This window comes from Eucyclogobius newberryi, unplaced genomic scaffold, assembly GCF_026437365.1.
Source record: "Eucyclogobius newberryi isolate DKJ021-1_F unplaced genomic scaffold, fEucNew1.0.hap1 SCAF_9, whole genome shotgun sequence".
Taxonomy (NCBI): Eukaryota; Metazoa; Chordata; class Actinopteri; order Gobiiformes; family Gobiidae; genus Eucyclogobius; species Eucyclogobius newberryi.
The window spans coordinates 27,360,818-27,373,353 of record NW_027316532.1 but is presented as its reverse complement, the minus strand read 5'-3'; the positions used below and the strand labels follow the sequence as shown (position 1 = coordinate 27,373,353).

The window sequence follows — 12,536 nt, the reverse complement described above, 5'->3', positions numbered from 1 at the left end:
CATGAAGTATTGCACATGCATCTAACTTAAGAGGTAGAGATGATTTCAGCGGCATTGGAACAGAAGGCGAGCATGATTTGAATGTTCTATTGCAACAACTCATTAGTTTTCTTGAAGAGTAAAAATGGCTCTTAAGTCTAAAAGGAGACATTTACGGTGATACCTCATCATTAACTGACTCGAAGTCGTATTTTGATTGTTTCATCCTGTATTCTCCTGTATCCTGTATTGTTCGCTCCTAGCCCCTGACCCCGCCCACATCCCTGTACTTTACATTGCAATTACTTGAAAAATGTAAGACTCTGAGTGACACGTGTAGGGTTCTGAAATGTCACCATGCCACTTTTCGAAAATTATAAACATGTCAATTACAATCTGCTGCTTGTTACGGTGAAATGTCACTCTGAAGCGGGGCTTATCAGTACTGCAGTTTTGAGCAGGGAGTAATGAGACCACTTTCTATTACTAACTCATTTCAGATTAATATTGCGGTTTACACAAAATGTAAAATGCTTATTTTATAGTTCAATGCAAACACAATACTGTATGTTTTGTTTAATTATCAACCCTGCTGCAGCTTCTTGGAAACAGTCACTGAATATGCAATCTTCCCACTCTTTTGCACATATTACACAACAACACAATCTATAATGCGCGGCGTGTCAGACTGATGTTAAATGAGTCTCCGTCTCGTTTGCGTACGAGCGGTCATGCACTCTTAACACAGACGCACGTGCCATGACATCTGGACAAACTGTGCTGTATGTCACTCCCGATGATCTGCTCTTTTTTCCTCTTGGCCTGTCTTTACTGCACATGTGGCTTTTCTGGCCAAGTCCCCCATCTTTGTGGCCTATATTCCTCGTCTCCCGGTCCCAAACCACAACTCCTGTTTACTGCTGCGTCCCCCGTGCCCTGTCCCATATCCCATAATCCTTTGCCCCTGTTCCAAGAAGCCATGTACGGCTTTTTGTCCTCCTCACCTGCCCTCACCATTATCTAGCTATTGCCAACTTTTTTTTCTTCTTCCTTTCTGAGTTTTTTCATGCTTTCCGTTTCAGTCGTCTTTCTCTTATTTTTACAACATGTCGGTGTAGTCCCTGCTACATTATTTATAATTTTTTTTATAACATTCTCGAAATCCCCTCCAATTTCTTCCGTTGCAATTTCCTGACACCTTTTTCGATAACAGGTTAACGCCGGGGGCTCGACCTCATTAAGGATGGAAAACATTTGAAACTATGCCTCTTCTGGCTGTGTGGCTCAGCTTGCACATGCTCCTTCATCATTGCACTGTCGGATTCTTTGCTCCTCGCAGGGTCTTGTCTGGGCAGGAGAGTTGCTGTTTTGCTCAGAGCTCAAGGGGAAAGCTTGTGGGCTCGTTCCAATAACCTTTCATTTTGCTTCGTCTCAGGCGGGCTGCCCTCCGCCTGACCATGTGCACTTTCATTCGACCTGATACACAAGCGAAAAAAGGTCCAGTTTGTTCATCTCTGATTATTTACTGACGCTGGTACAAAATCAAATTGCGAGGGAAGTTCTTAGAAAGAGGTAATCAAAAGAGACATTTTTTTTTTAAAATAAACTTCAAAGTGCTTTTAACAATGTTATAATTGTCCTTGAACATTGGCGCAAAGTTTTATTTTTGATTCATGCATGTAACCCTGCATATGTATCATCGATCTGACAACTGCAAAGGTGTAGTTTCCCTCAAAAGGGCGGGGCCTATCAGTTCTGCAGTATGTTTATGTATGTATATTGTGTAATATCTAGGACTGAGCCATTTTAAATCAATATTGAAGTATAAAATGAACAAAAAGTTAAATCTTCTATGTCATAGTTGAAATATAAGTGTGTAAATACTATGTCAACTATTTCTTTAAAGTATGTTGTATATATAGTTAATAGAAAATACAGTACGTGTTTGTTTTTCAACGTAAAAAGTTAGTGTGACTAATTGAAAGACTGGAGTTGGCCGCTAACTTTCCTCAGCGCCTGTTTGTAGTCAGCCACATTACTTTGGTTGATATATTTTAGACGATACACTATTTCTCAATCGGGTTAAGTTTAGGTGTTATGGGACCGGTTTAGGAGCCGGGTTTTGGCAGAAGTGCATTGAGGTGGAGGCACATTTACTACCCTGGATCACTCCATTTTCATTTTTTTTAACGTACAATGAGGACACTTCATGTATGTAGGCTTATGCAAAATATTACAATCACCACAGTTAATCCTTGTGCGACAACAACGGTATCATATTGCCCGAGTCTCCCAAATCCATGTTTCTGGGGGTTTGTGTCTAACAATAACTACACCCTCGCAATGCTGGTCCAGGCTTTCAGTCTCTGGTCCAACACTCACAAACACTCTCCCTGGCTCACCCCTCTCGCCCCCTTTGCTGCCTGTGGATGCGAAAACGAGAGCGCCTCCTGCCAGCCAGTCAGCCAGCAACCTCGTCCAGCACCAGAAACATGGCAGATGACAGAGGCAGGGGAGGAGAGCAAAAATAAACAATTTGGAGTGCGGGATGTGGAAGATAGAAACATATTGAGAAAACAGCAGGAAAACAGGGGGAATTGTGCATGTCCAGCATAAGAATAAAACAATACTGGTGAAAGAACAAGCATGATGTTCTATATAAGACACATCAGTATATTGTGTAACTAGCAGTAGTCGTGATTATTCAGGTGACCATATGATCGTAAAAAAACAACATTAAAACAATTGTGGTAAATTTAGAAGCAAAATTGAGTGTTTTTAGTCAAAAAAAATAGACCTAATGTAGATTTATCTGGCGTTTTTTGTCAAACTTTATTTTGTTTGAGTATATAGTTCCATTTTGTAAAGCCGGTCACAAACCTGGGAATAGTAACATGTTACAATGAGAATGAAAGAAAAGTTAAGATTCCTCTACTCTTAAGTAATATTAGATTGTGATGTTCTTTTTGGTTGTATGGTAACAGTTACAATAGGGTGGGATTATTTTTTTGTTATGATATCACACTAAACATCTAAATAAAAGAAGTTCAATGAAAAGGTCAAGTATCCTTCTTGTCCGTAGGGAATTTTGCTGGAAAAATGCGTCCTGTTTTTTCACAACACCATGTCAAAGAGCCTATAATTCACAAGTAAACGCAATTAAGCTGTTGGAGAAACTGTGGCAGCCAGGAGGCAAACCACTATCACGTCCTGTTGTTCAAAGATGCACCACAGACCATTTTTGACACTCAATTTTAGAACTATGTATTTGGACCTCAAAACTCCTGCCATGGACACAATAAATGGATACCTCTGGAACATACTTTTGGCAGAAATGGATGACACAAACCTCACCAACGATCAAGGACTGGTCTGACATATTAAAAGACATCGGACTTAATATGGAAATGGCCTTTTGTTTTGTGGGACTGTTATTTTAATTTAAATGTGCAATGATTTAGTTTCTTTGGTCCTGTTCTGTGACAAGTGGAAATGAGCATATTTTACTATAACCTGGCACAAAGCATCTTTACTTTTTCCTGGTCAGTGGTCAACAAACATACCATACCATACCATACTTTCTACCCTATACACATAAAGTATATCCCTTACTACTTAATACTACAACAAACCTATTTTATGTATTAGTTGCATTCCATAAAATGCTGTTAAATCCAAATAAAAATCTAAAAACACATTTTAAAGATCATCATTATATCTCAGTGTGCACTTTGACAACTCCATCTATAGGAACCAATCACATAAATCGCATAATAGGGACTGATTTCATATCATTCATACCTTGGAACCACTTTGGAAATGTTTCAGTGACCAACCAATCTGTTGCATTCATCCATTCATGCTCCAAATAGGTTTTCATCACTACTAAATAGAGGTCTGGAAATCTGACATGAATGGACACTTGATTAAACACGACTCTACGTAAAATAAAGGCTTCAAATTAGGTAAATAAAGAGTCAAAACTCCATAGACACAGAAGACGACAGGTAAAAATGCAGTAGTGATGTCTTCAGGAGAAAGAGTTAGCTTGAAAGATTGATTTGGCTGCAGGCCCTTTGCCGGTTGCTTCATCACGCGGCACTCACCTCGGATGATGGACAGCTTGGCGTTGACTGTGATTTCGCCCTCGCTGTTCTCAGCCACACATTCGTAGATGTTCTCGTCACGCGGCGCCCGCAGAGGCTGGATCCTCAACACGGCGCCGGCTCCCTCGTCGAACTCTATGGTCTGTGAAAGAAAATAACACAATAAATGCTGTAATAAATCTTCATTGCACGCGGGAATATATCTGGTCTGATGTCAGGGAAGTAAAACATGGTAGAAAAAACGGAAGTCGGTGGACAAATATCACTTTGTGCATTACTAATCAAGTCTGTTTAATCCCTCATTTGTCCAGGAGTGAGCCATTGTAGAAGAACAACTGATTCACTAATATATGTTTATATTTGATGCTGTTTTCATTCATTTGATTCTGATGCTTGTTGTAGTTTTAAGGTTGCATTTAGATATAGCTATTTAGGGTATAAATCACAAAATCCCCAAAGAAAATGAACAAACAATATTTGCTGTATCATTTAAATTTGATCTAAAATACATGTATAATTAATTTTCATATGGGACAGCGTCGTAGTACATTATTTGTGCTGATGACAGAGCTAATAATTAAATAGCATGTCTTTACGGCAGTTATTTTTCTCTGCGCTGCCATATCTGGGTGATGCATGGGCTTTTTCTGAGTTTTATCTCGCTTTTATCTGTAATTATGCCCTTTGTTCTCTACAGGGCCCTTTGTTTTGAACCTAGTTGCAAGCGTTTCTTATAAACAAAACAAGCCTTGCCTCAGAAGCCGGCACTCGGTCTGAATGCTGAGCAGGGCTGCGCGGGACTGAAACCACCAGAGCTAATCATTGCATTTAAGCACACAGATAATAATGCTGTTTATGTTCAACTGGTCCTTGGGCCAGAATTTTAAACAACAGGATGCTGATTTGAACTAATACCTCTGAGTTTAAAGGGTATATTTATTGATACTAAGTGATTTATTAAGCTTGCATATATTGAAAAAGTAACAGAGGGAAATGTACGTAATATCTAACATTTAATACACTTTATCATTGTATCTCGTATATACAAGATCGGTCAGTCTAGTCACAGACCGATACTTTCATCTTTTAAGAGCACCCTGCAACAGAAGGATTGCTTGTGTGTTCTCGCCCCTCAAAGAGTGACTTTGGAGATATGAGTACAAGTCTGGAGTGGCCCCCGCTGCTTCCAGTCTCAGGGCTGTGCTGCTAATTAGACTAAAAACACTGTGGAGCGCAGCATCGTGATCAATATCAAAGCAGTCGTCTAGAGGCTAGTGCAGGGGAGAAGCACGTAACTACTTCAAACAGTCCCCTCACTCATTTTTATTTTGGTTAAATGGAGGAAGGAGAGCGTCCGTTCTGGCAGGATTCTTCTCGCCCTTGGCTTTGTTTGTCACTTAGCATGCAGCAGTAAAAAGTGTACAAACACAGCCTGTCGGTTTTTTTATTCTGCCCTCTGTTGAAATGCGACTTGTCCCCTGGCGCTGTTGTCACTTCCACTGTTTGTGCTTTCTTAGCCCCCTTTGCTTTTTAGTTGTCTACCCACCGCGCAGCGTGCCAGTGCGTTCATGTCTATCTCGGCGAGCAGTCGTGTGGTAGCTAATGAAAGCAACTTTTTAATTAAGAGACACTGAGCATCTATCAGGACTTTTGGAGACGCCATCTGGGACGCCTGCCGAGAACTCCGAAACGAGCGTCATGAATAAGGCGCATTCAGACTGAATGATGTGCGTGTTTGAACGTGGGAAGTAATGGCACCAAGTTAGTCAAGAGTACAGAGGAGCAGGGAGATGGGCGGTTTCTTTTTTGGATTATTCAAGTTTTATTTTAAAGGGTAAATGCAAGCTGTAAAGAGATTATCCTAACTTTTTGCATTAAATTGCACTGTTGGATTTTGCTTTACAGTCTCATTTGGCGGGAAAGTATGTACACTTATTGCTGGGACTAAACTCGTAGACACAGGACCAAAGTTCAAGGTGGGCAATATATTGTATTTTAGATAATACTGTGATTGGTGTTTTGAAGAGAGCTACAAAATATACTGTATGTAGGAAAGAAATGCTACAAAAGGTGACATTTCTGAACTTTTGTGCTACTTTTTTACACATTTTTCTGATTATTAAACCTCAACTAATATGTTTAAAGACATGTTTTTACACATTTCAAAATATCTGACTGATATCTGAAACATTTAAATAATCCTTTTTTGTCCCTAGTCCACATCAAGACTTAAACCAGCACCTCATATAGTGTTTAAGTCGATGATCTCACATGATAACCCCAAAATCTTCACGTAAACAACATCAATTTTGCATCTCAATTCATAATTTTAAGCCGATGTTCTGTTATGATGCCGTCTGAAACCCAGCGATGCCTTCTCCAAACTCACCTCTATGCGCTGGGAGTTGACCTTTTTGCCCTTCTTGTTCCAGCTCACCCTGGGCTTGGGGTCACCCGTCGCTTGGCACACAAAGGAGACCACGCCCCCTGAGACGCCAATCTGGTCGACAGGAACTTTAGTGAAGCGAGGTGGTGCTGAGGAAAGGGAGAAAGAGAAGGAAAGGAAATGACATTAGCCATAAGATGAATGCACGGAGCCAAGTCAGCCACTTCTCTGGACGAATTAAAGGGTGTAATTACATTTCTGAAAGGACAGGCCTTTTCGAACAGCCGCATCCACACAACATTCTCGTACAGCTTTAGAATGTCACACAATAGCGCGCTAACTCATCTCACGCCTTTAATCTTCAGCTATAACTCATTCTCGCTCTACTCCGCCGAGCCTCGCCATTTGACAGTTCACCAGCAAACCAAATAAACAACCAGAAATTCGTTGGAGATACCGCAGACTGGCAGATAATTAAATGGATTGGTGAATGCATGTGGCAGATTCGAAACGTGGCAATTACAGCAACTACAAAGCGCTGCGCATTAGAAAGAAAAGTTATTATCAACGTTTGTACGGGCGGCTCCCTGCCATCTGTAAAGTTCAGTAAACCATCATTACGACAAAAGAGTTGTTTTTTTTTGTCAACGATTGGCTGTTTAAAATAGTTTTTCAGGTGTTGAAGTATTTTAAATCGAAAGAGTCATTGCAACTTTGTCCCCGTGCAGCCGTGCTCAAAGGCGTCCTACAGAATCCAATGCAGTTCTCAGCAACGAAAGGCAGAAAACAACAAGCACGAGCGAGGGTCTCCTGAGCATCTTGTTAAATGCGAATCATACAGATACGTGAGCCTGATCAAACGGCCAGTGCATTCCGTCAAATGAATAATTAAGGGAGCATGGGCCGACACCAGTCTCCAGGCACAGCTAAACACATATGCAAGAGACTTCCTGCATTCATTATCTGAGTGGGTACTTTACAGTGAGGAAGAGAAGTACCAGGAGACACAGGGACATAAAATTAAAAGGCTCTGCGAAATGCCTCGGGAACGGAACGGCACAACACGCAAAGTTCATTTTCAGTGGTTTGGAACATGTGTAACATACAAACAATAAAATGATGCTTACATAACGCATCTTTTTAGCTAATAAGCTGTTAAGAGTTTGAATCCCGACTCCGACAGTTTCCTCCCTTCTCTCTCATCCCCAATTTCACACTCTCCTTTTCCTGTTTAATAAAGCCAACGTGCAAAAACAAAGAAGGAGCTTATGCATAGGCAGACAGACGATATTTTGTGTATTATTGGGCATAGTGTTTTCTTCTGCTAATGCAATAATTCAAGGCAATATTCTCTACTTGTATCTAAAATAATGCATTATTGTCTTTACCCGATAATCACATAATTAGTGCCACGTACCACACCCAAAACACAGTCACTGCCTTTGCTCCGTGAAAGCCATCACTCGTGCAGCCAAATACACACACAGACACACACACACACGCACACGCACACACACGTTTATCAAGTCTCAAAATGTCACTGTGCATTTTTTTAATCGAACGATAAGTCGTTATGGTAATTATAGTAACAGGCTTATGTATGCATTCTTGTGGCTGTAATTGGACTTCAAACTTGGGTGACCAGATTTCAACATTTCACACTGTGACACACCAAGGTTAGGATGGGGTGATAATGAAACGATAAAAAGTGTAAGTAATTAAGTACATTTTATGCGGTCGGTCCATTCCTGGCTCATTCACACTCCTTTCAAAGCTCACTTGGGAGTCAGTATATGTCAGTGTGACGTATTCTGAAAGACTTTTGTAGTTTTTAATTATTCTAAAGCCAGATTTTCTTTATTTTGACTAAAGAAACAACAAAGTGCATCAAAGTGGTCATAAACTGGGAGAACTGGGACATGTCTTGTATGAAACTGGGACAAATCAATGCTTTTGGTTACATCTGCCTGGACTGTCCCGGATAAATGGGGTCGTCTGGTCACCCTGATTTAACAATACTTTTGGAATTACATTTCTAACTTAAAATCCTCTCTACAACACAATTTAAAAATCACACGCAACAGAGTGATTTCTGAAGCTCAGGGCAAGACGGGACAAGAGTATCTCATGGTTTAACATTCAAAAAAGAACATTTTGCACAATATATGTCTTTCAAAACAATGCTATTTATAGATGCTAAGGCCGTAGTTATTTTATTACTTGGTTTACGGATTTTTAAATGAAATATATTGAACAGGCGGGCGAAATATAAATATAATTTCAATTCTAATAGATTTTTTCTTCCGGGTTTACACAAAACGGACCACGGGAGGAGAGGGGGGAGACGCGGCGCGCAGGTGAGTGTTAGAAGTGTCAATTCTACCAATGCAAAACACGCTAAACCCTAAGTGTGCCCCCTTGGTCACGGCAAAACGCGCTGGAGAAAATGTGGTAAACGGGTTTAAAATGTGTATTTGCGATATAAAGGCGTTGGCGTGGCGCGTAGCAGACAGGGAAACGGGCGCGTGCGTCTTCACATGTTGTCCTGGGGCCGCGCGCAGGGTCCGTCACAGACTCCCGCAGGAAAAATTGCTTCACGCGCTCTTATCTTTTGACTTAATACCGCTTTTTATATTTCATTTAATGCTATTTTGCCTTGTCGGCGGTACTTTATTAAAAAAAAATTGATAATAAGATATATTATCAAAGATATATAAATAGAAATCAACAATCTAAGTGCGGCGGATCCGTAAACCAAGTAATAAAATAACTGTGGCCTAAGTTGGATATGTTGTTTCTAATCATTTTCATGCTTTCTGATGTGCATTAGTTGTTGAATGATTGAAATAAGTGTATGCAGTATAAATCACATGCCTCAGTGTGAAAACCCCTTACACAGGTTTTGGATGGCTTCACTTAAACGCGAGCGTGAGGATAATGCAACGGCACAACTGTATTTTCAAATTAGAGAGCGCATTTCCCTCGACCCGTGTCTGCCCGTAGAGGGACGTGTGGCAGTGGCAGTGCTTCTTTGATTAGTTTTCTCGAGGTTGGTTTGACATTTTCGCATTGACTTGAGGTTACAGAAAAGAAGAAAATATATTGTAACACAACTATGGCAATTTAGAACGTCGATCCATTTGTAACCTCCTGTGCTGACGTATAATTCTCCCAATATTTAAAAGACCAACTAAAGGAGTGTGGTCGGAAGGGACAGAAAACATGAGGTGCCAAATAGAAGAGGTTCAAAGACTGACAGGAAGAGTTAAAATATCTAATCCCACCTTATTATTACTTCTTTGTGGGTATGTATGTACTAGTATGACACATAACAGCTGTATGTACAATTAGCTAATCCTGGCATTGTATGGATAGTGCAAATAATTGTGTTCATTTAAATTAAACAATGGTAAACTTGAATTCACCCAGCACAGAATGTACCTAAAACAATGTAAGCCGAACATTAGGAATGATAGGAAGCTAATTCTTGAAGGGCTGAAGTGCTGGAGGCTTTGTGTGTGTGTGTGTGTGTGTGTGTGTGTGTGTGTGTGTGTGTGTGCGTGCGTGCGTGCGCGTGTGTGTGTGTGTGTGTGTGTGCGTGCGTGTGTGCGTGGGCCACGTCATACGATAAGACCCCTGACTGTACGACTATCTAATACAGAGCAATTACTCCAGGTTTGCTGGTTGTGATTGTGTGAACTATAATTAACGTTTTATTCAATTTTCTTGAGCATTGCGCCTTTGGGCTGCAGCTGCCAGCTACAGTTAATGTTAAACATGGCTTTTTTGCTTGAATTTGAACCTTGCCAAGTAGCTGGTAATTGCACCTTAGCTGAGGTTGAATGTGTCAGCGCTTAAGCTGTTTAGGTTTTTTTCAAGTAATGAGTGATGGCGTGGACCACAGCATACATTTTACAGATAGTGAAGGTGCAAACTGGGTCATGAGTTAATCACCATTCAAAGGCTATTGTTAAAGAGGAACTTCAGGGAAATCACCAATGGAAATGTCTGTGACTTTGAAAAGAGCCAAAACAGATAATTATATAAAACAACAGAACTTTTTCCTTTACCATCACAGTGACACAAGCTGATAACAGAATAATCTCTTATAGGCGTGTGCCAATTAAGGACGTCACAGTATCAAATGTTACCAATATTGTGAGAAGAAACATCATAATTCAACATTTATTCACAATTAGGCAAGAGTTTTTTTAATAATCTCCGACCTCCGACCATTTCTGCACGAACCCGAGTTCGTCCGAACGTCAGAGCTTTAAAACTCTCGCAACTCACGGCTTCCTAGATCCATGAGATCGACTGGTAGATCAACATGAAGGTTGCGGGGTGGACGTGGCTTTGGCTCGCGCTCCCCTTTCATTGAACTTGTGTTCGAACGAGGAAATGAAGAATACGCGTCTTGATCGATTATATCAGAATAATTTTGTCGTTGCCATTTAAGTAGCACAAGTCCTTCTCATGTGGACATGTCCAGCTCGTCTGGAGTCACACGTTCTCATCTGATCACATTGTAAGGACGATACTTGTCCCGATTTGAGCTGCGTGTCCACGACTCGAGCGTGTGAAAGATTCCTACGCCGTTGGATCAAATCACTGTGGCCAAATTTAAGCTAAATCAATAAGACATTTTCATTCATTGCACACTTTGTGTTCCTGTCAAGACTCAATAAAGTTTATCAAACCGACTTGTTTGGTCACAGGATGATTCATTTTCTGAGAAGCTGTCAGTCTGGGACTACTTTCTGTCTGATCTCTGTGAGTTCCACCTTCCATTAAACAGTTTATGACACTGAAGGTATTTTTGTACACCGCAGTATAATTATAGTTACTTTGAATGTCTTGCATTGATAACTATAATTATGTAGGTAATGTAGAGAGGTGGAAGTAGGGCCTATATTCTAAAAATCCAAGAAAATTATTTAGAATAAAATTGTATTTTTAAAATCAACTCCGACTTTTGGATGGTAGAAATGTGATTTGATAATGGGAAAATAAAATGTTATTTTTATTCCGTCCTCCCCTTTTAAAAATGCCAATCCGTGAAACAACAAATTAAAAAACTCTCGCCTTACAGGTATAACACTAAGAACAGCTAAATCACTTCCATTCACGTTGTCTGATATATTATCATTCCACAGATATGTCAAATATGTGATTAGCTTCATGAAAACAGCATTTCTGAATCATAAAGTAAACTTCACCACCAAAGCTTTATACATTTAGGTTAAATGTTTTGTCGTAGATTACATTACTTAAATTACTTCACTTATTCATTGTTCGTTGTTTTATGCTGATTTACCGAATCACCAAGACAAGTTCCTATTTGTTCCTATTTGTTTGTGAATTTTGTTCCTTGACAATGGCAATAAACCCTTTTCTCATCCTGATTCTGATTCATTTAGCTAAAACCCTTACAATTATATATATTGTTTATTCTTATTCAATATACTTCACATGCCAAGTGCAAAAAGTGTAAAAAAAATGACTAATGTACTTTTCATTTAAGGTCATGAAAAAACCCTGTCCTCTCCCTATACTTGGTGTATGCTAACGGAAGCACAAAACTTAAAGGGTTTGATTCCCAACTGTGCCGCTCTTCTAAAAATGTCCACTCGTCTTTTGCTGTAAGGAAGGTTGTAGGAAGGAAAGTCTCTCCCAGTTCTGCGTGCGCGTTTTTTTAATTATTATTTTTTGGACCAAAGATGACATTGAAAGGACGCTACACCCGCAGTGGCCATTTTGTCCCCTGGTATTCCCCACAGCTTTCCACCGATGGACAGAGGTACAACTGGCCAGATAAGCACGTACGAGTCCCTTCTTTATCAGCTTTGCAGGGCGGGGGCGGCGGCGGCGGCGGCGGGGGTCCGGGCTAAAATTATCAGCGACGCGAGAGCTCGGCTATCTTCAAGTCGCTGTGAACAGGACACGACGGACCACGGAGAGAGACGGAACGCTACGCCACGCCGCGCTCGCCGATGATGCTCGCTTTTGGTAATGCGCTGACCACCTGCTGGCGTCTGCCCCTCTGCTCTGCCACGATAACATGG

General features: G+C 40.6%; 1 protein-coding gene across 16 annotated transcripts in view; it reads right to left on the bottom strand.

Annotated features, from left to right (window-relative positions):
• Positions 1-12,536, bottom strand: part of ptprsa (protein tyrosine phosphatase receptor type Sa) — a 219,882-nt gene that overhangs the window by 96,055 nt on the left and 111,291 nt on the right. For all 16 annotated transcript variants that reach the window (XM_072438688.1, XM_072438689.1, XM_072438695.1 and 13 more), the window contains exons 4-5: positions 6,475-6,620; positions 4,086-4,227 (exon numbers count right to left, since the gene is read on the bottom strand). In XM_072438688.1, the coding sequence (XP_072294789.1) occupies positions 4,086-4,227; positions 6,475-6,620 (288 nt within the window). The remainder of the gene's footprint in view (positions 1-4,085; positions 4,228-6,474; positions 6,621-12,536) is intronic.